This window comes from Chiloscyllium plagiosum, unplaced genomic scaffold, assembly GCF_037043375.1.
Source record: "Chiloscyllium plagiosum isolate Xiang-an unplaced genomic scaffold, Cpla_swu_hap1 HiC_scaffold_2, whole genome shotgun sequence".
NCBI classification, from domain to species: Eukaryota; Metazoa; Chordata; class Chondrichthyes; order Orectolobiformes; family Hemiscylliidae; genus Chiloscyllium; species Chiloscyllium plagiosum.
In genome coordinates, this window is record NW_028270140.1 from 147,368,651 (window position 1) to 147,388,953 (window position 20,303).

Consider the following 20,303-nt stretch of genomic DNA (forward strand, 5'->3'; position numbering starts at 1 on the left):
TCAGTCTGACATCAACGGTGGGGAAATCAATACTGAGACATAGAATGAACCATTGCTCAGAAAGGCACAGATTAATCAGGATTTGTCAGAATGGTTTTAAGGAAAGGTTGTGTTTTAATAACAAGCATTTGAGAAAGTAAAACCAAGAATATTGATGGGGGTAGTAAAGTAGATGTCGTCTAAATAGATTTTAATCAATCATTTAACAAGGTCCCGCAGGGCAGACTGATCAGATCAATCAGAGTCCACAGGATACAGGAGACTCTGAAGAGTTAGATCCAAAGTTGGGTTAGTGATATAAAGGGCAATGGTCAACAAATGTTCCAGTGATGTTCTACAAGTCAATTAGTTTATTCATCTGGTGCAGACACAATAAATTGAATGGCATCTTTCTGTGTCAGAACTTTTTTATGGTTCTATTGATGTTATGAATGGAAGTTAGTTTCCAGTGCTGTTCCAAAAGGATCAGTGTTGGGTCAATTACAACTTGTGGTATATATTAAGGATTTATTCTTAAAGAGGGAGATATGATTGGTAAATTTGTAGTTATCACAAAACTTGACCATGTAGTTTAGTTTGGAGAAGGTGAGTTTTGATTTCAGGATGATAGTAGTGATTTGGTCAAGTGGGCAGGAAAGGAGCAAGATGAATTCAGTCTGGAGAAGTGCAAGGTTATCCTTTTAGAGAGGGCAAACAAAGAAATAGTGGGAGTGGCAGGGTATTGAAAGTGATAGAGCAAGTGGGAGACCTTGGCGTACATACGCACAGACCCTTGAAGATGACAAACAGACAGAGATAGTAAATAAGGCATATAGGATGCAGTCCTTGAATGGGTGAGGTACTGAATGCAGAAGTAGGGATGTAATGTTGGAACTACATAAGATACTGGTTAGATCACAGCAGTATTTTTATTTACTGCTATGAGAAAGATTGGAAATGTTTGGGTTGTTTGCCTGAGGACACAGGAGGCCGAGGGGTGCCTGTATTGAGTTGTACAAAATAATGAGGGCCTTGGATTGAGTGAACAGGAAAGACATGTTTTCCCTAACAGACAGATAAATTACCACAGAATTATTACAGTACAGGAGGCCATTTGGTCCAATGGCTCCTGTACCGGGTAACACACTTAAGGTGGGACAGTTAGAGGGGACATGAGGAACATCTTTTTCATCCAGAGGGTGGTTGGTGTCTGGAATTCTGTCCCTGGTTTAATAATTGAGGCAGAAATGCTCAATCCATTTGAAAGGAACCTGAAGTACTCACTAGATGCTGGAAAGCAGAATTAGAAGGACCAAATAGTTCGCTCAGCTTACGCAAACATGATGGGCTGAAGGATGTCTTTCTGAACTATAACTATTCTCCGATTCTATACAATCCAAAGTGAATTAGACAATGACCCAATGTTTGACTAAGTATTAAACGCTGTCAACCAAATGAAAAACAAATGAAGATTCTGGTAATGATAATATTGCTGCATAAGTATGAAACATGGAATAAACGTACTAATCTCTCATACATATGTGTAAAACTCTTATAGAATGGAGAACTTTTAAATTACCATGGCCATTCCTCAACATTCAATAAGAAAGAAAAATCTGGAATTAGATGGTCTCAGCAATGATGACCATTACCACTGGGGAGAGGTTGCGTAATGGTGATGTCAAATCCCACCATGTCTGATGTTGAAATCTGAATTCAACTATAATTTTAAAATCTGGAATTAAAAGCTAGACAAATGTTCCCCATAAAAACATAAGAACTGGGAGGTATAGGCAATTCAGCCCCTCAAGCCTGCTCTGCCATTCATCTTCACCTCAATCTACTTTCCTGCCATTCTCTATAACCTTACAACCATTTACTCATTAAAAATCTGTCTATCTCCTCCTTAAATTTACTCCACGTCCTTGCCTCCACACACTCCTGATGATGAATTCCACAGGTTCATGGCCTTTTGAGAGATCTAATTTCTCCTCATTCCTACATTAAATCTGACACCGCTTATCCTGAAACTATGGCTTCTCATTCTAGATTGCCCTACATAAGGAAACATTCTCTGTACATCTACATTGTTAATCCCCTTTAACATCTTATATACTTCAATTATATCATTCTTCTAAAATCTGGAGATGATAGTCTAAACTACTCAATCTCTCTTTATAAGAAACTACTCACCTCTGAAATTAATCTAGTGAATGTCCTCTAAAGTGCCTCCAATGCAATTATATCCTTCCTCAAGTAAGGGGACCAAAACTGTATGCAATACACCAGGTGCGGGCTCACTTCTGCCTTTACAGTTGCATCAACAGTTAACAAAAAAAAACAAAGAACTGCAGATGCTGGAAATCAGAAACTGCTGGAAAATCTCTGCAGGTCTGGCAGCATCTGTGTAGAGAACATTTTGGGTCCAGTGACCCTTCTACAGAAAGATTCTGAAGCTAACTCAGTTTTCTCCACAGGTGATAGCAGGCCTGCTGAGTTTTTCCAACAATTTCTGTTTTTGTTGCGACAACATTTTTTTTTATTCTCTATTCCTTTAACCTTCCTTAATATCTGCTGTTCTTGCGTGCTAACTTTCTGCAATTCATGCAGAAGGACACCCAGATCTCTCTGGACCAAAGTATTCGGAGGCTTCTCTCCATTTAGGTAATGAGTTGCCTTTCCATTCTCCCAGCCAAAATGGATAACTTCACACTAAGCCATGTTAAACAACATCTGCTAAACCTTAGCCCATTCACCTGATTTATCCATACCCACATCCACTTTTAAACTTCTTATTACTTTCTCACTTATATTAGTATTATTTGCAAATATGGCTACAGTATCCCTGCGTCCAAGTCAATCATATAACTATTGTTCACTAATGATCTTTAGGGAACTAAATCTGCCCACTAATTATGAGGTCCATAGATAGTTACAATGGATAGGAAGGCATATTTTCAATAACCACGGGGCAGAGATTAAAGTAGTTGGAGCTGTGCATTCACAGCCTGAAAAGGGTGGTTAAGTCAGCAATTTGCATAACATTGAAGCAATATTTAGATATTCAGTTGCATTGCCACTATCTTCTGGACAAAGATCCAAGAGGTGGAAAATGGGATTAGAATACTTAATGCTTGTTTTTGACTGGCATGGCTCAATAGACCAAAGGGCCCTTTTCTGTGCAGTTAATCTCTCTGATTCCATGACCTACCTGCTCTGGCCTACGTATGACTCCAGATCCACAGCAAAGTAATTGACTCTTAACTGGCCTCTAAGCAATTAGGGATGGGCAATAAATGTAGGTCCAGTCAGCAGCACTCACGTCCCATGAATAAATAAAAAGGTTTCATTAGAGTTCTGAAAACTTAGGGGTGATTTGGTTAAATAATGTATATACTGAAAGGATTTAATAAGCTGAATGTGGAAAGAATGTTTCCATTTCCGAGTGAATTCAGAACTACAGGGCATTTTTTAAAAAAAACCGGGGGTTCATCCTCTTAGGACAGAGATGAGGGGATTATTTTTCTCTCAGATGGTTGTCCAATATTGAAACTTTGCCATAGAAAGTAATGAAAGCAGATTCATGAATATGTTTAAGGTGGAAGTAGGTAGGTTCTTCTTAGGTAAGGGAATCAAGGGTTCTAGGGAATAGATAGGAATGTAGAATTCAAAACTCAACAGACCAACCATCTGTTAACCAAAGCCCTCTATGTTTCTTCCTCTCACACCCGTCCCAACCAAAACCCTTCCACTGACACCCTCATTCACCTGGCTGAACTGGTCCTCACCCTTTACAACTTCTCCTTCCAATCCTCCCAATTCCTCCAAACCAAAGGGGTAGCCATGGACACCCCATGGGCCCCAGCTATGCTTGCCTCTTTGTCGGGTACGTGGAACAGTCCATTATGCACAGCTACATCGGCACCATGCCCCACCTTTTCCTCCGCTACATCGATGACTGGGTTGGTGCTACCTCGTGCTCCCAGGAGGAGGTTGAACAGCTCATCAACTTCACTAACACCTTTCACCCCGACCTTAAATTCATCTGGAGCATCTCAGACACCTCCCTCCCCTTTCAGGACCTCTCCATCTCCATTTCCAGCAACCAACTAACCATAGACATCTACTACAAAATCACTAACTCCCACAGCTACCTGGACAACGCCTCCTCCAACACTGTCTCCTGTAAAAATGCCATTCCTTATTCCCAATTCCTCCGCCTCTGCTGCATCTGTTCCCAGGATGACCAATTCCACCATAGAAAATCGCACATGTCCTCCTTCTTCAAAGACTGCAATTTCTCCTCCCACTTGGTGGACGATGCCCTCCAGCGTATCTCCTCCACTTCTCGCACCTCTGCCCTTGAATCCCAACCTTCCCAATGCAACAAAGACAGTACATCCTGGTCCTCACCTTCCAACCACCAACTTTCACATACATCACATCATCCTCCATCACTTACAAACAGACCCCATCACTAGGGATATATTTCCCTCCCCACCTCTATTAGCATTTTGGAGAGACCATTCCCTCAATGCCTCCCTTGTCAGATCAGCCCTCACCCCACTTCCGGCACCCTTTGCAAGAAGTGCAAAACCTGTGCCCACACCTCCCCCCTCACCTCCACCCAAGGCCCCGAAGGATCCTTCCACATCTGACAGAAATTTACCTCTACCTCCACAAATGTCATCTACTGTATCCATTGCACCCGATGTGGTCTCCTCTACATAGGGGAGACAGGATGCCAACTTGCAGATCGTTTCAGAGAACATCTCTGGGACATGCACAACAACCAACCCCAGTGCTCTGTGGCTGATCACTTCAACTCCCCCTCCCACTCCACCAAGAACATGCAGGTCCTGAGACGCCTCCATTATCAAACACTAACCACCCGACAGCTGGAGGAAGAACATCTCATCTTCCAACTCGGAACCCTGCAACCCCATAGGATTAATGTGGATTTCACCAGTTTCCTCATTTCCTCTCCCCCCACCTTATCCCAGTCCCAAGCCTCCAACTCGGCTTTGCCCTCTTGACCTGTCCACCGTCTTTCCCATGAGGCACACAAGCCTCATTCCTGATGAAGGGCTTATGATCAAAACAACAATTCTCCTGCTCCTCAGATGCTGCCTGATCTGTGCTTTTCCAGCAACACACTCTCAACGCTGATCTGCAGCATCTGCAGTCCTCACTTTCTCCTAGATCAACCATTATACTCACTTGTGCAAAAGGGTATCCTTGCTCATTCTGGGGGAGAAATGGATGCAAATTTTTCATTCAATTCATGAATGCTTTAACCCTTCCCTGTACAATACATCTTTAATTTCATCACAATAAAGGTCTTCTATTTTCCCAGGCATTCCCTCTGTCCTTCTTAAATTTCCCCTATGACTATTGGTCCATTAACCATCTCCATTGATATTCCTGCTCTCCCCTGATTCTACATCCACTCTTATTCATCAGGCCTATTTCTTTCTCACTCCCCAGTACACCTAATTACGCCAATGTATTCCCACCTTAAGAATGCAGGTCCTTCATTGCTAGAGGGATGGAGTTTAAAAATAGGGAGGCTATACTGCAGCTATGTAAGGGTGCTGGTGAGGCCACACCTGGAGTACAGTGTACAGTTTTGGTCTCCTCACTTGAGAAAGGATGTACTGGCAGTAGAGGGGGTGCTGAGAAGGTTCATTAGGTTGATTCAGAGTTGAGAGAGTTGGTTTATTGAATAGACTGGAAGTACACTCATTGGAATTTAGAAGAATGAGGGGGTAATCTTATAGACATATATAAAGTTATGAAGGGATTAGATAAGATAGATGCAGCAAGGTTGATTCCACTGACAGGTGAAACTAGAACAGGGGGCAAAGCCTTAAAATAAGGGGGAGCAGATTGAGGATTGAGTTGAGGAGGAACTTCTCCAAAGAGTTATGAATCTGTGGAATGCCCTGCCCAGTGAAGCAGTTCAGGCTACCTCATTGATTGTTTTTAAGGCAAAGGTATATATATTTTTAACATTAAAGAGATTAAGGGTTATGATGATCAGGCAGGTAAGTGGAGCTGAGTCCACAAAAAGATCAGCCATGATTTTGTTGAATGGCGGAGCAGGCTGAAAGGACCAGGTGGTTTACTTCTGCTCCTATTTCTTATGTTCCACTCTTTCTAGTCCCCTTTGCTCCCATCACGGTGATTCTCGCCTCTTGATCCGGCATCTCTAATAACCACTCCCTTTCAGTTCCATTCCCTACCAATTCTTTCTACTGATTCCACCTTTTTCTATACTAAAGGAATATACTACAGGCCTCTCAACTGCCAGCAGGAGATAGAGGCGAGAATGGGTCAACAGATTTTGGTAAGGTGTAAAACAACAGGGTTGCCATGGTATTGATTGGGACTAACTACATGTTAGGAGCTTGGATGAGGCAGAATTTGTAAAGACTATTCAGGAGGGGTTCTTGACACGATATGTAAACATTCCAACCAGGGAAGGGGTTACACTTGACCTGGTTTTGGGAAATTAGCCCGGCTAGGTGAGTGAAGGTTCAGTGGGGGAGCTTTTCGGGAATAGTGACCATAATACCGTGAGTTTTAAGATACTCATGGTTTGGGGTGACAGCAGTCCTAGGGTGAAGGTGTTAAACTGGGGAAGGCGAACGACAACAGTATTAGGCAAGAACTGGAGAATGTTGATTGGAGGTGGCTGTTTGAGGTTAAATCTACATCAGACATGTGGGAGTATTTCAAACAGCAGTTCATAAGAGATCAAGGGTGGCACATTCCTGCGAGAATGAAGGATAGGTATGACAAGTTACGTGAATCCTGAATGACCAGGAATGTTATGACCTTGGTTAAAAAGAAAAAAGGAAGCATATGTAAGGTCTAGGAGGATGAGAACTGACAAAACCCTTGAAGTACCCTTAGACCACCCTTAGAGTGGTCAAGAAGGCATATAGTATGCTTGCCTTCATTGGACGGGGTATTGAGTATAAGTGCTGGTAAGTCATGTTTACATTGTACAAGACATTGGTTCGGCCGCATTTAGAATACTGTGTACAGTTCTGGTCGCCACATTACCAAAAGAATGTGGATGCTTTGGAGAGGGTGCAGAGAAGGTTTACGAGGATGTTGCCTGGTATGGAAGGTGCTAGCTATGAAGAAAGGTTGAGTAGGTAAGGTTTATTTTCATTAGAAAAAAGGAGATTGAAGGGGGGACCTGATTGAGGTTTATAAAATCATGAAGGGTATAGACAGGGTGAATAGAGACAAGCTTTTTCCCAGGGTGAAGGATTCAATAACGAGAGGTCACGCTTTCAAGGTGAGAGGTGGGAAGTTTAAGGGGGATACACGCGGCAAGTACTTCACACAGAGGATGGTAGGCGTCTGGAACGCGTTGCCAGCAGAGGTGGTAGGGGCAGGCACGGTAGATTCATTTAAGATGCGTCTAGACAGATGCATGAATAGGTGGGGAGTAGAGGGATACAGATGCTTAGGAATTGACTGACAGGTTTAGACAGTACATTTGGATCGGCTCAGGCTTGGAGGGCTGACGGCCTGTTCCTGGGCTGTAAATTTTCTTTGTTCTTTGTTCTCTTTGTATACAAGGAAAGTAGGAAGGAACCTACACAAGCAATTAGAATAGGTAAAAGGGTTAGAAAGCAGGATTAAGGAGAATCCCAAGGCTTTTTATGCATATATAAAAAGCAAGAGGGTTGCCAGGGACAGGGTTGACACACTCCAGGGCAAAGGAAAGAATCTATGTGTGGAGCCAGAAGAGGTAGGAGAGCTTCCTAAATGAATACTTTGTGTCAGTATTCACCAAAGAGAAGGAATTTGAAGCAGGTTCATCTCAGGGAAGGGAATGCCAAGTTTCTAAGCCAAGTTGCTATTAAAAGGGAATAGGTGTTGTGTGTCTTAAAAAGTATTAAGGTAGATAAGTCACCGGGTCTTTATGGGATCTACCCCAGAATGTTAAGGGAGGCAAGAGAACAAATTGCTGGAGCACTGACAGACATCTTTGTATCCTCATTGGCCACAGGTAAGGTCCAAGAGGACTGGAGAATAGCCAATGCTGTACCTTTGTTTAAGAAGGGTAACAGCAATAATCCTGAAAATTACAGGCCTCCGAGTCTCACATCGGTGATACGGAAATTATTGGAAAGGATTCTCAAGGACAAGATCTATACACATTTAGAAGGAAAGGGACTTATTAGCAAGAGACAGCATGGTTTTGTCCGGGGAAGGTCTTGCCTCACTGATCGAATTTTTTGAGGAGACAACAAAGGTGAAGTTATATGGTATTGGGGTGAGCTGGCAAGATGGATACAGAAATGGCTCAATCATAGGAGACAGAGTAGCGGTGGAAGGATTGTTTTGGAATGGAGAGTTGTGACTAGTGGTGTTCCACAGGGATCAGTGCTGGGTCCTCTGCTGTTCGTGATCTACATAAATGATTTGAAGAAAAACATAGCTGGTCTAATTATTAATTGAATGCAGACTATAGGTAGAGTTGTGGATTGTCAGAGGATATGGCAGGATAATAGGTCAGTTGGAGGAATGGGCAGAAAAAAATGGCAGATGGAATTTAATCCAGACAAACATGAGATGATGTATTTTGGAAGGTCACGTATAAATGGAAATTATATAGTGAATGACAGAACCCTTAGGTGTCTTGATATGCAGAGGCATCTGGGTGTACAGGTCCATAGATCACTGAAAGTGACAGCGTAGGTAGATAAGGTAGTAAGAAAGCTTATGGCATGCTTGCCTTTTTTGGAAGGTATTAGATATAAGGATAGTCAATTATGCTTCAGCTTCACAGAACTTTAGTCAGGCCACACTTGGAAATTTGGGTACAGTTCTGGTTACCACACTACCAGAAGGATTTGGATGGTTTGGAGAGGGTTGCGAAAAGGTTTACCAGAATGTTGCCTGGTATGGGGGATGTTACCTATAAGAAAGGTTAGATAGACTGGGTTTGTTTTCACTGGAGGTTGAGGGATGAACTGATAGAAGTTCATAAGATTGTGAATGGCATGGATAGAGTGAAAAGTATGAGGAGTCAATTACTTGGGGACACAGGTTCAAAGTGCACGTGGGAAAGTTTAAAAGAGATATGCGAGGCAAGCTTTTCACACAAAAGGTGGTGAGTGCCTGGAATACATTGCCAGAGGAGGTGGTGGAAGTAAACACAATAGCAAGATTCAAGAAGCACCTGTCGAGAGTGTGGTGCTGGGAAAGCACAGCAGGTCAGGCAAACCCGAGGAGCAGGAGAATCAATGTTTTAGGCAAAAGCCCTTCATCACTTTCTCCAGGTGTCTTTCACACTCTGCTTATGAAAACCTTGAGAACATTTGTTCCTTTTTAGGGAAAACATCAGTAGTTCCTGTAAAAGAAAACTATATTTCGTAATGTGGGTGAAGAAAATATCAATATAATCAGAATGTGAATTTACAAAGCTAATTTACTGCTCTTCTATGCTATTTAATTTCAAATAGATATTTGCAGATATCTCATGGAACAACTAAATCCTGGAAAAGAAGTAAATTCAAAATTTGAGACTAGCTCTCGCGAAAGCCTAAGAGTGGCCATGTAAAATCAGAAAGAATAACCATTAAACAATTAATATGGACTAAACACTGATTAAAGAATTAAAAACATATTCATTCATGGCTTACAATGTTTAAAAAAAAGAGTCAATTTGTAACAGATCTATTCTTCTTGGCAACTCTTTCCTCAAAAAGAAATGGTCTAATCATCTCTTGAACAAGCAAGACAGAAGACATCCAATGGTATGGTACAGAGTTACTTCAGACATTTTCCACATCACTCACATTCAAAGGGTAACACTTTTCTTTTCGGAGGTGTATTGCAATTACTGGGGTATACTTACCGAGAAGTATCTGATGCCAACTGAGTCTTGTAGGAGACGTTCAAAGCACACAGCCCAACTAGCTACCTGTCGTTCCACGTGTTTTCTGCAGCTCTGGACACTGGGAAGACTTGCATTACTGTTTATGCTGTTCTCACTGTTGTAATTCTTGAGGTCTGCACTGTTCAACTCTGCCATAACAAGATAACAACCATGTATCTCACACATAGATTTGTAATATACTGCACTGTGGCCTGCATTAAATCAAAGCCAGTATCGTCATAAACACTGAAAATAATAATCATATGGTTGAATTTCACAATTAGTAGCAAAGTTGATGAAAGCTGTTACAAAAATGAGAAATCTCTGCTGTGGATAATCTTTTTGTCTGATGACAATTTAAACCTGGCATCAGGTCAAGGGGATCTCCAGACATCTAACAACAGTGATGACATCAGAAACAAAAACAGAAGTTGCTGGAAAAGCTCAGCAGGTCTGGCAGCATCTGTGAAGAGAAATCAAAATTAATGCTTTGAGTCTGGTTACCCTTCTTCAGAACTCAGGAAGGTTCTGAAGAAGGGTCATTGAACCCAAAACATTAACTTTGATTTCTCTGAACAGATGCTGCCTGACCTGCTGAGCTTTTCCAGCAACTTCTGTTTTTGTTTCTGATTCACAGCATCCGCAATTGTTTCGGGTTTTTATTTCGTGATGATGTCAAATACACTGATATATTCTCATAAAAGCAAATTAAGTAAAATCTACCACTTTTTCACATTTAACTATAATTTTCCAGAAAGTGAAATAAATGACTGGAAAATACACAAGTCATTAAGATAGAAGCTATGCTGTGGACCTCTAGGACTATGCCTCTTATGAATTATCCATTATCTGAACTTCAAGAAACATTCTGGCACCTCAAGTTCTAACTACCAGTTGCCTATGTACCTTCTAATTCACAACTCAGCATTAAGCTATTTTGACAAGTTAAACCCTTATATAGAATCAAAGTCATACAGCACGAAATCTGACCCTTCGGAACAACTTGCCCATGCCTTGTACAACTTGACCAGGTTACAAAACTTAAATAGACTCATAGAGATGTACAGCATGGAAATAGACCCTTCAGTCCAACTTCTCCATGCCGACCAGATATCCCAATCCAATCTAGTCCCACCTGTCAGCACCCGGCCCAAATCCCTCCAAACCCTTCCTATTCATATACCATCCAGATACCTTTTAAATGTTGCAATTATACTAGCCTCCACCACTTCCTCTGGCAGCTTATTCCATACACGTACTACCCTATGTGTGAAAAAGTTGCCCCATAGGTCTCCTTTATATATTTCCCCTCTCACCCTAAACCTATGTCCCCTAGTTCTGGACTCCCCTACCCCAGGGACAAAACTTTGTCTATTTATCCTATCCATGCGCCTCATGATTTTATATATCTCTATAAGGTCACCCCTCAGCCTCCGACGCTCCAGGGAAAACAGTTCTATTTTACCTGCTTTGGTCCACATCCTTCTAAACCTTGCCTATTCATGTACCTGCCCAAATGTCTTTTAAATATTGTAATTGTAGCTGCCTCTATCACTTCCTCTGGTTGCTCATTCCATACATGCACCAACCTCTGATGTGAAAAAGTTGACCCTCAAGTCACTTCTAAATTTTCTCCTGTCACCTTAAACATATGTTCTCTAGCTTTGCTTTTGCAAAAAGAGGTGTATCTCCACCTAGCTTATGCCTACATTTTTAGGTGAAAGCATGGCACAGAAAACTGTGAACCTAAAAACTGCGAATGAACTATTTTCCAGGTATAAGATTTAACTTAATAGTAATGACAATTGTTAGAGGTTAGAAAAATCCTACATTTATACAGTGTGTTTCATGATCTCAGGGAATTGTAAAATCCTTTACAGCTAGCGAGCTACTTTTAGTTCGGTCATTAAGGTTACGGTCCAAAGATAAATCTCTAACCAGAAAGCAAATATTCCTGAACTAGAAATTCAGCTTACAAAATTAATCTCCACTTCTGATAGCGAACTTCTTTTACCAATAAAACAATTATGTTCCCTTTATATATTCCATTCTCCTTCTCTAACAGTATTGGAAATCTATCTACAGCATGTGGACTGTAGCTGTTCAAAAAGGGAGCTCACCACTACCTTCTCTGAAAGGCAACTAGGGTGAGCAATATATGCTGGCCAGCCAGCGACACCCATGTCCCACAATGGAATAAAAAAATTTTCATCTCCACAAAGTACTTCTTCTCACTTTATTGTTTTTCCTAACTGACTACAGAACTCTAATCTTGTCTTTAGTTTATTACTTTTGTACTAGTTGCTTAATTCATGGACTTTTCTGTATAGGATAGACTGAGACCTCATACTTGAATAAAAGAAGAAAAAAGGCGCATTAGCCACCAAAAAGATAAAACATGACCTGCATCGATCAATGGTACATTAGTGCGTCTCAATGTTTTACAATTCTTAAGTTGATGTATATCAAATGGCTGAAAATGTGTTGCTGGAAAAGCGCAGCAGGTCAGGCAGCATCCAAGGAGCAGGAGAATCGACGTTTCGGGCATGAGCCCTTCTTCAGGAATGAGGAAAGTGTCACATGCTACAGTCCACATGCTGCCTGACCTGCTGCGCTTTTCCAGCAACACATCTTCAGCTTTGATCTCCAGCATCTGCAGTCCTCACTTTCTCCTAGTATATCAAATAGCTTCAAACTACATATACCAAACCAAAAGAAATCCTCATAGTTTTGAAGTACTTTAATACTCCAGCTGTCAGTGGATATATCTTGTTTCTCATCTCCTCTCTGTAAGTACCAAATTCAGAATTGATCTAATCCTACTAACATATGAACAAGGAGCAGATGTAGACTATTAACCCTCAAGTATGTTCCACCAGTTAATAGGTTATTGTGGTGTAGTGGTAGTGTCCATAGCTTTGAGCCAGGAGAGGGATATCTGATAATATCTCTGAACAGATTGATGAGAAACTATCTACTCCACCAGCTAATAAGATCATGGCTCATCTGACTGTAACTTCAAATTCACATTCCTACCTACACTAATAACCTTTCACTCCCTTACTTAACATGAATCCATTCACCTGTGTCTTAACATAGTCAAGGACTCGGCTTCCACTTCCTTTTCAGAAAGAGATTTCCTAAGATTCCCAGTGAGAAAAAGAAATCACCTCATCTCTTAAATAGGCAGCCACTTACTTATAAACAGTGAACCCTTGTTCTAGATTATCCCATAAGAGTCTCTCCAAATCAAGGTGCCTGAGAGCTTTATATGTTTTATTTAAGTTACTTTTTACATTTTAAACTTCAGCAGTTAGAAGCCAAGTGTGTCCAACCTTTCCTCGGAAGACAAAGTGTCCACTCCAGATTAAAGTCTGACAAACTTTCTCTGAGCTCTTACTTTTAAATATTTCCTTAAATAATGTGAAGAATACTGTAAACAGTACTCCAGATATGGTGTCAACAGTGCCTTAGATAACCAAAGCATACCCCTCCTATTTTTGTAATCAATTTCCCTCACAATAATTAATAAAATTCTATGAGCTTTCCTAATTATTTGCCATAGGTGCAAACTATCCTTTTGCAATTCATACATATGGACACACAGAAACCTTTGAATTTTAGAGTTCTGAAATCTCTTATCATTAGGATGATATGTTTCTCTTTTAATTCTTCCTGCCATTTTCTCACATTATACATTATTTCTTCAATCTTTGCCTCCTCATTTAAACTACCTATATATTTTTGTAGCATCTTTATAGTCTCTTAACAACTTCATTTCCTATCTTTCTTTATGTTATCAGCAAATTTAGTGACTATATCTTCATCCAAGTCATTTACATAGATTATAAACAGGTGAGGTTCCAACACTGACTCCTGTGGCACACCTCTCATTACACCTTGCCAAACTGAAAAACATCCATTTATATCTACTGGCTGCTTCCCATTAGCCAGCCAATCTTCTATAAATACCAATATGCCTTCTAGGAATCTAAGTACATAACATCTACTTTTTCCCCATTGTCTGCAACACATTATTTTTTTCAAAGAATTCCAATAGATGGTTGAACATGATTCCCCTTTCATAGAATAATGTTGACTCTGCCTGATTATTTTGAACTTATCTAAGTGCAATAGCTTATTTAATAATAGCTTCTAACATTTTCTCTTTGACAGATGCTAAGTTAACTGGCTTGTAGTTTCCTAACTTTCTATTGCCCTTTTGTTTTAATAAAGGAGTTACATTTGCGATCTTCCAATGGTCCCTGATTTAGGGAGTTTTGAAAAATTAAAATTAAATGCATTGCTATGTTACTAGCCACTTCCTTTATGACTTTGGTCTGAAGTCCATCTGGAGCTTATATTGAGGAAATAGGAAAAGGAGTAGGCTATTCAACCCCTTGAGCCTGCTCTACCATTCAATAAGATCATGGCTGACTTGTGGCCTAACTCCATATGCCAACTGTGGACCTATATCTCTTGATACCCTTGCTAAATAAAAATTTGTCTAGCTCAGACTTAAATTTAATAATTGATTTAGTATCAACCACCATTTGAGGAAGAGAGTTCCAAACCTCCAATACTCTTTACATGTTTAAGTGCTTTCTAACATTTCTCCTGGGTAACCCGGCCTTTGTCAGACCACAGTTCCAACAATCTGTTCAGTACCACTTCTCTGTTGATTATAATTTCTACAGTTCCTCCCTCCTTTCCATTTCTTGATTTATTGCTGCTTCTGGATTATAATTTAAAGCCTTTATAATTGATGCAAAATAATGCTTAAAAGAAATACATGAACTTGGGTTCAATTAATCCTTGTTCACTGTTGCACATACTTTGCAAATGACAATGATATCCACTACACTAAGTATACAAGTGTAAAAATGACACAAGATATTTACTATTCCCTGTCCTCAATAAAAACATTAGTTCTGTTATTAACATCACATTCAACTGTAAATGTCAGTAGGGCTACTTACTTTCAGATGTTCTTGGTCTGAATTATGTAGGTTCACATAGGGCAATGCATTTAACAACTGAGCATAGTTGAGAAGTTGGTTGCCATACTAATTTATAACTAATCTGTCTGTGTTGCTGTTAAAATACTGTCTGTCTATCAGTATTGTATCGCAACTACATATTAAAATACTGGAAACTTCACCAGAGCAATTCCAGGCAAGCGAATAGAGGAGTACCATACATCTGCATTCAGTTTTTTTTTTACTAATATTATAAATGCACGAATACGTAGTATTAAATTTGGAGGTTTCTGTCTAAAAATTGCCTAAGGCATAATTTTGGCAAAAACATTATTAAAATAATACATCTCAGTTCTTGAACAGTGAAGAAAACATCACAGTTCAGAATGTACAGTGAAAAGGCATACTCTCTCCGTTTACCTGATTGCACCTGGTAGGATCCACTGTAATGCCGTCTCACCAAATATTTCAAACTATCCACTGGAAACCAACCTCCAGAATCCATACCAGTCTCAACTGCACTTTCCCAGCAATAACTGGAAGCCAACTAAAGGCGGCCTCTGTGGCATTTTGTGCAGATTCTCTAACTCTTAAATAAAGAAAGTGTAGCTCACTCTCTGAATGACTGAACACATTCAAGAGACCAGTTGAGTTTGCTTCCCCACATGATCAAAACAATTCCTTTCCATGTGACTGCAAGTACAGGAAACAGATAGAATGTCGAAGACAAAGCTTTAAGAGCACTAGTTAAATTATTTAGGAGGAGTTTATACCCGTTCGTTACCACAGAAACATAAATTATTGATGAACCAGTGGGAAAATATTACTTGTGCTGAAGAGAGAAATATAGGGAAATCGTTATATATAGGAAATGATAGCAAAATAATAATAGGAAATTAAAGTAATTGGGATCATTGAAAAGCTACGATCCTAGAATTCAGATGCAAGAAAACAGAGCTTGGATATACTAATATCTGTCAGATCTTTTAATCTTAGAAAATTATAACTTAAAATATAGCTGTGGAACACTTCCATAAATTTCATTTTAAAGCTGGCTGCTCACTGAATGGATTTATAATGTAACCAATGTAAAGTGAAAGGAATGCAATATTGCCTCCTACAGGTGCTCTCAACTTCAACATGAAATATTAGACTGATGCCATCTATACTGCTCTGCTGATATCTCTATCCAGAAACCACTTTACATGCATTGATAATTTGCTGTACTACATCCAAAACTTAACCACAGTATTAAGATTTATTTTTAAAACAAACCTATACTATTTCATTGAATAGATATCATTAGTTGATCTATGTCATTCAGCAGAAGAAAGCATTAACATAATAATGACAGTATGTCTTGTTGGATAATACTGACAGTGAATTGGCATGGTAGGTGAAGAGGTAAAGTTTGATTGAAAGAAGCAGGCACTAAGTTGGCATAGGGTAATGAGGGGCAATGGGGGTGGGGCAGACAGCATTAGGTCACATGAATTGATCTGAGGAGTGTATGGAAATGGGGGTATTTGAAGTTAATTACTAGAGAAACTGTTTAAGGTTTCATGCCTTTTGGATAAATAGGATACCCCCCTATGGATCAGGTCCCAGAGCAACTTTGATGGGAGTATGGTATCTTTTGTGAGGGGTAATACACACTAAAATTGTGAGAAGTAATTTGCTTGTGTGTAAAAAAAACACATAAACTGTGATTTGTAAAGTTGTCAAGAAACTTTTCAAAGAAAACATGCAATTAGAAAAGAAATGCATGCCATTTCAGATATGGTTATATAGGATTTGCATTCATTTTCATAATGTGGTGCTGATTAATTGACAGTGCCAGCTTGTTATTTTAAGCACTGGAGTGAGGTGTTTATTGACAGAAGGTTTAACTTCTTAAGGGACAGATTTTTTTAAATCAGAAATTTGTTCTTGTAATTTCACTGTGTTAAGTGTTTGTTTTATATCAGACTAGGGGTGATTTTGTCAACAGTGACATGTCTGGTAAATATTTTCTAATTGCAATGCCTCATGGAAAATGCCTGTGCTGCATAGTAAGTGTGTTGGCACGAATAAAGAAGTACAAAGATTGGGGTGGGTGGGAGATAATTGGGGACACAATGTCCTAGTAATATTATCGCTAGACTATTAATCCAGTAATGCAGATGACATTTTGGGAACGCGTGGCAGATGGCAGCATTTGAATTCAATAAAAATCTGGAATTAAGAGTTCAATGGTGGCCATGAAACCATTGTCAATTGTCAGGAAAAACCCATCTGGTTCACTAATGTCCTTTAGGGAAGGAAATCTGTCATTGTTACCTGGCCTGGCCTATATGTGATTCCAGGCCCACAGAAATGTGATTGAGTCTTAATTGCCCTCTGGGCAATCAGGGATGGGCAATATATGCTGGCTTAGCCAGAGACAACCAAATCCCGTGAGAGTCCCACCTTTTTTTTTTAATTCAAAGTTGATATGGGTATTATAAAGGGCATGGGGATAATTATAGGCTATAAAGTATGAGGGGCTTTGGAAGATGGGTAGAGAGTGGTACAGAAGGTGTAAGCGGCCATGGGGATCAGCATGGGGCATAGAGGATCTGAGGGGTGATCAGGTTAGCTGGATGGACGCAGCGGGACATATCTGGTTTGAGGGGCCATGGGGGTGGAGGAATGGGCACAGAGACTCTACGTACCATGGAGGTTGGGTAGACAGCCGTAATTGCTGCAGTGTGTGTAAGTAGATGAGCACGGGGTGCCATAAGGGTATGAGGGATCTTGGGGGCTAGGTGTAGGGTTATTGGTTGATAAGGTTATGCGGGGCTGTGGGGAATGAGTGTACGGGCATACATTGGCATTGGGAATAAAAGGCATCGCAGGGCATGTTTGCAGGGGCATTGGTTAACATAAACGTCTGAGGGAACATGGGTGGTGCATAGGGGACATGATGAGCTATGGAGATAGCTTTGTGCATACAGCTAGGACAGATCAGAGTGGGTGAACTATATTGCCATTTCTTCATAGCCGCTGGAGTCAAAATTCTGGAATCACCTTCCTAACACCATTGATGGTGTACCCACATCCAAAGGACAGTTGTGATTCCAGAATTTAGCTCTCACCATTACCGTCAATATGGGCAATATATTTGGCACAACATCTCATGAACAATTCCATCAATTTGTCTATATTCATTTGAAGTACAACTCTATCATCTTCACAGTTTACACTATTTCCAAGTTATATATCAGTCGCAAATTTTGAAGTTTTGCCTGTACACAAGAAATAGGTAATTAATATAAACCAGGCAAAAAACATCAGCAATGCCCTTCTTAGGAACTCTTCTATAAACCTTCCACTAATCCGAAAACATCCAGTAACCACAATTCTCTGCTTCTTGTCACTCAAGCAATTTTGTATGAAACCAAGTTGTACCAAAACAAATTAATTTTTATTTTACAATGCACTACTACAATGTTAGCTTCATTTAATTCTTGAGACGCAATAGTGAATTGATCACCTAAGTAGTTTTTTACAGGACATTTTTTTCATTGTTTTGCTGTTATTAAGTGCTGTCAAGTGTATTCACAGAGATAAGCTTCATGCAACAGTAATCAATCTTGAAAGCTGAAACAATGAATTTCACACAATGACAACTCTAGATTTTTAGATTTAAGATGTTAGCATGACATACTATACACATAATTATCTAATGTTTCAAAAGGAACTTTTATATAACTTGGAAATTACTCTTGCAGTTCATAACCGGTATAGGCTGACGTGAACCAAATAACAACAATTCCAGTGAGTTATTATACAACTGGACAATACAAAAAAATGTAATATTTTCTTGCATTTGTTCTATTGGATTATCTTAGACCAGTTTTGTGCAAAAGTCTTCATTCCACATAACTGATTATTTTTATCTCACTGAAGTCAAGCTAATTTGTGATAGAGTTGACCAGATAAATCTTCATACTGCTTTTTAGGCAGAGGTTATGTCAAATACCCTTGTGTTGCTACACTGCAACAACAGTTCACCACCACTTAGAGTAGATAGATGGTTAGGTGCTCTTGCCCATGAAGTCAACATCTATCTCTTCCTTCATTGTGCTGCAGAACTCAGAATCCATAGTCTGCAGCAAGTTGGATATATAAGCAAGAGAGAGATCACATATAAGCACCTGATCAGAAAAGAAAACATAAACCACTTTGATGGAACGCAAAACATTATATATCACTAAATAATATAATTCTGGCAGGAATACGGAATAATCTGCAGGGTTTGCCTGCCACAGAATCTCAGTCTACACCTCCAAATTAGTTTAATTAAATACTTACTGTTTAATTCAATACATAAAATAAACTAGAACAAGCACTGTATACCCTACCATGTCTGGTCTTGACTTATCTGAAAATGTGCACTAACCTCCATCGGAGACCGCCGCTATCTGTAAGAAAGGAGAGAGACATGGGTGAGTACACTTCATTATATTAATGCGAAACATTTTTACTGCTGTTTTTTTGAGACTCTGAATGTCTATGATGAATTTAAGCACCTTCCTAAATTGATAATTTCACTCAAGTTGAAATGAAAAGATTGGTCTTGCCTGAAAGAACGGGGTAAGGGAAAGGCTACATAATCCCACAAAAGAAAAATAAGTTGCCTGAACAAGTGCCAGAATAAAGGAAAATATTTCCAATGGCTTAAAAGTTCTGCATCCAATATTATCGTAGTGGACAACTAGGCCAACTACCGGTTTAAAAAGTTTCCTCTATTCCCAATAACTTGCTCTGTGGAGTGACATTATAAAGAAAACCACAGCCAGACCAGGGGAAGAATTCACGTGTGAAGGGAATGAAGCACAGAATATATCTATAAATACAAACCCTACTGCCGTCAGAAGATGTCAGGTTTTCTGCAGAACATCTCAAATTATGAGAACAGAGTGATATAAGTCCTGAGGCAATTCATCCCTTGACCCTTCATTTAATATCAGTACAAACCAACACTAGAGAATTACTAAACATGTTAATTAAACAGACCTCAAAGTCACACGCAACAGAACCTGTTTTTCCTGGTATTGCACAAATTTAGTCCATATGCTGCCCCACCTCTGTTCCTGTACAATGAGCATGTCTCACAATATTCTGGAGTACTCTTGTACATTTTAGTCTGCTTAGGCTTAGTTACGAAAAATGAAACACAGGAACCTTCAAAAGTTCAACAGAAACATAACTTACACAACTGTATATTTTCTACTCACATATTAAGCTACTTGAATTATTTAACTATTCTTAAAGGCACAACATGCAATACAGAAGAGATTTAGTAATGAATTATTCCAGGCCTCAGTGAAACTGAATGATACATTATATAAACTTTGAGACTATTCTAAATGATCACAATTCATAAAACCATGTAGTTTTAAATATGTGAATTA

At 39.6% G+C, this 20,303-nt stretch overlaps 1 protein-coding gene across 3 annotated transcripts in view; it reads right to left on the reverse strand.

The window, feature by feature from the left end:
- rgs12b (regulator of G protein signaling 12b) overlaps positions 1–20,303 on the reverse strand; it is a 280,716-nt gene that overhangs the window by 134,849 nt on the left and 125,564 nt on the right. For all 3 annotated transcript variants that reach the window (XM_087974225.1, XM_087974213.1, XM_043703699.2), the window contains exons 4-5: positions 19,289–19,310; positions 9,866–10,035 (exon numbers count right to left, since the gene is read on the reverse strand). In XM_087974225.1, the coding sequence (XP_087830351.1) occupies positions 9,866–10,035; positions 19,289–19,310 (192 nt within the window). The remainder of the gene's footprint in view (positions 1–9,865; positions 10,036–19,288; positions 19,311–20,303) is intronic.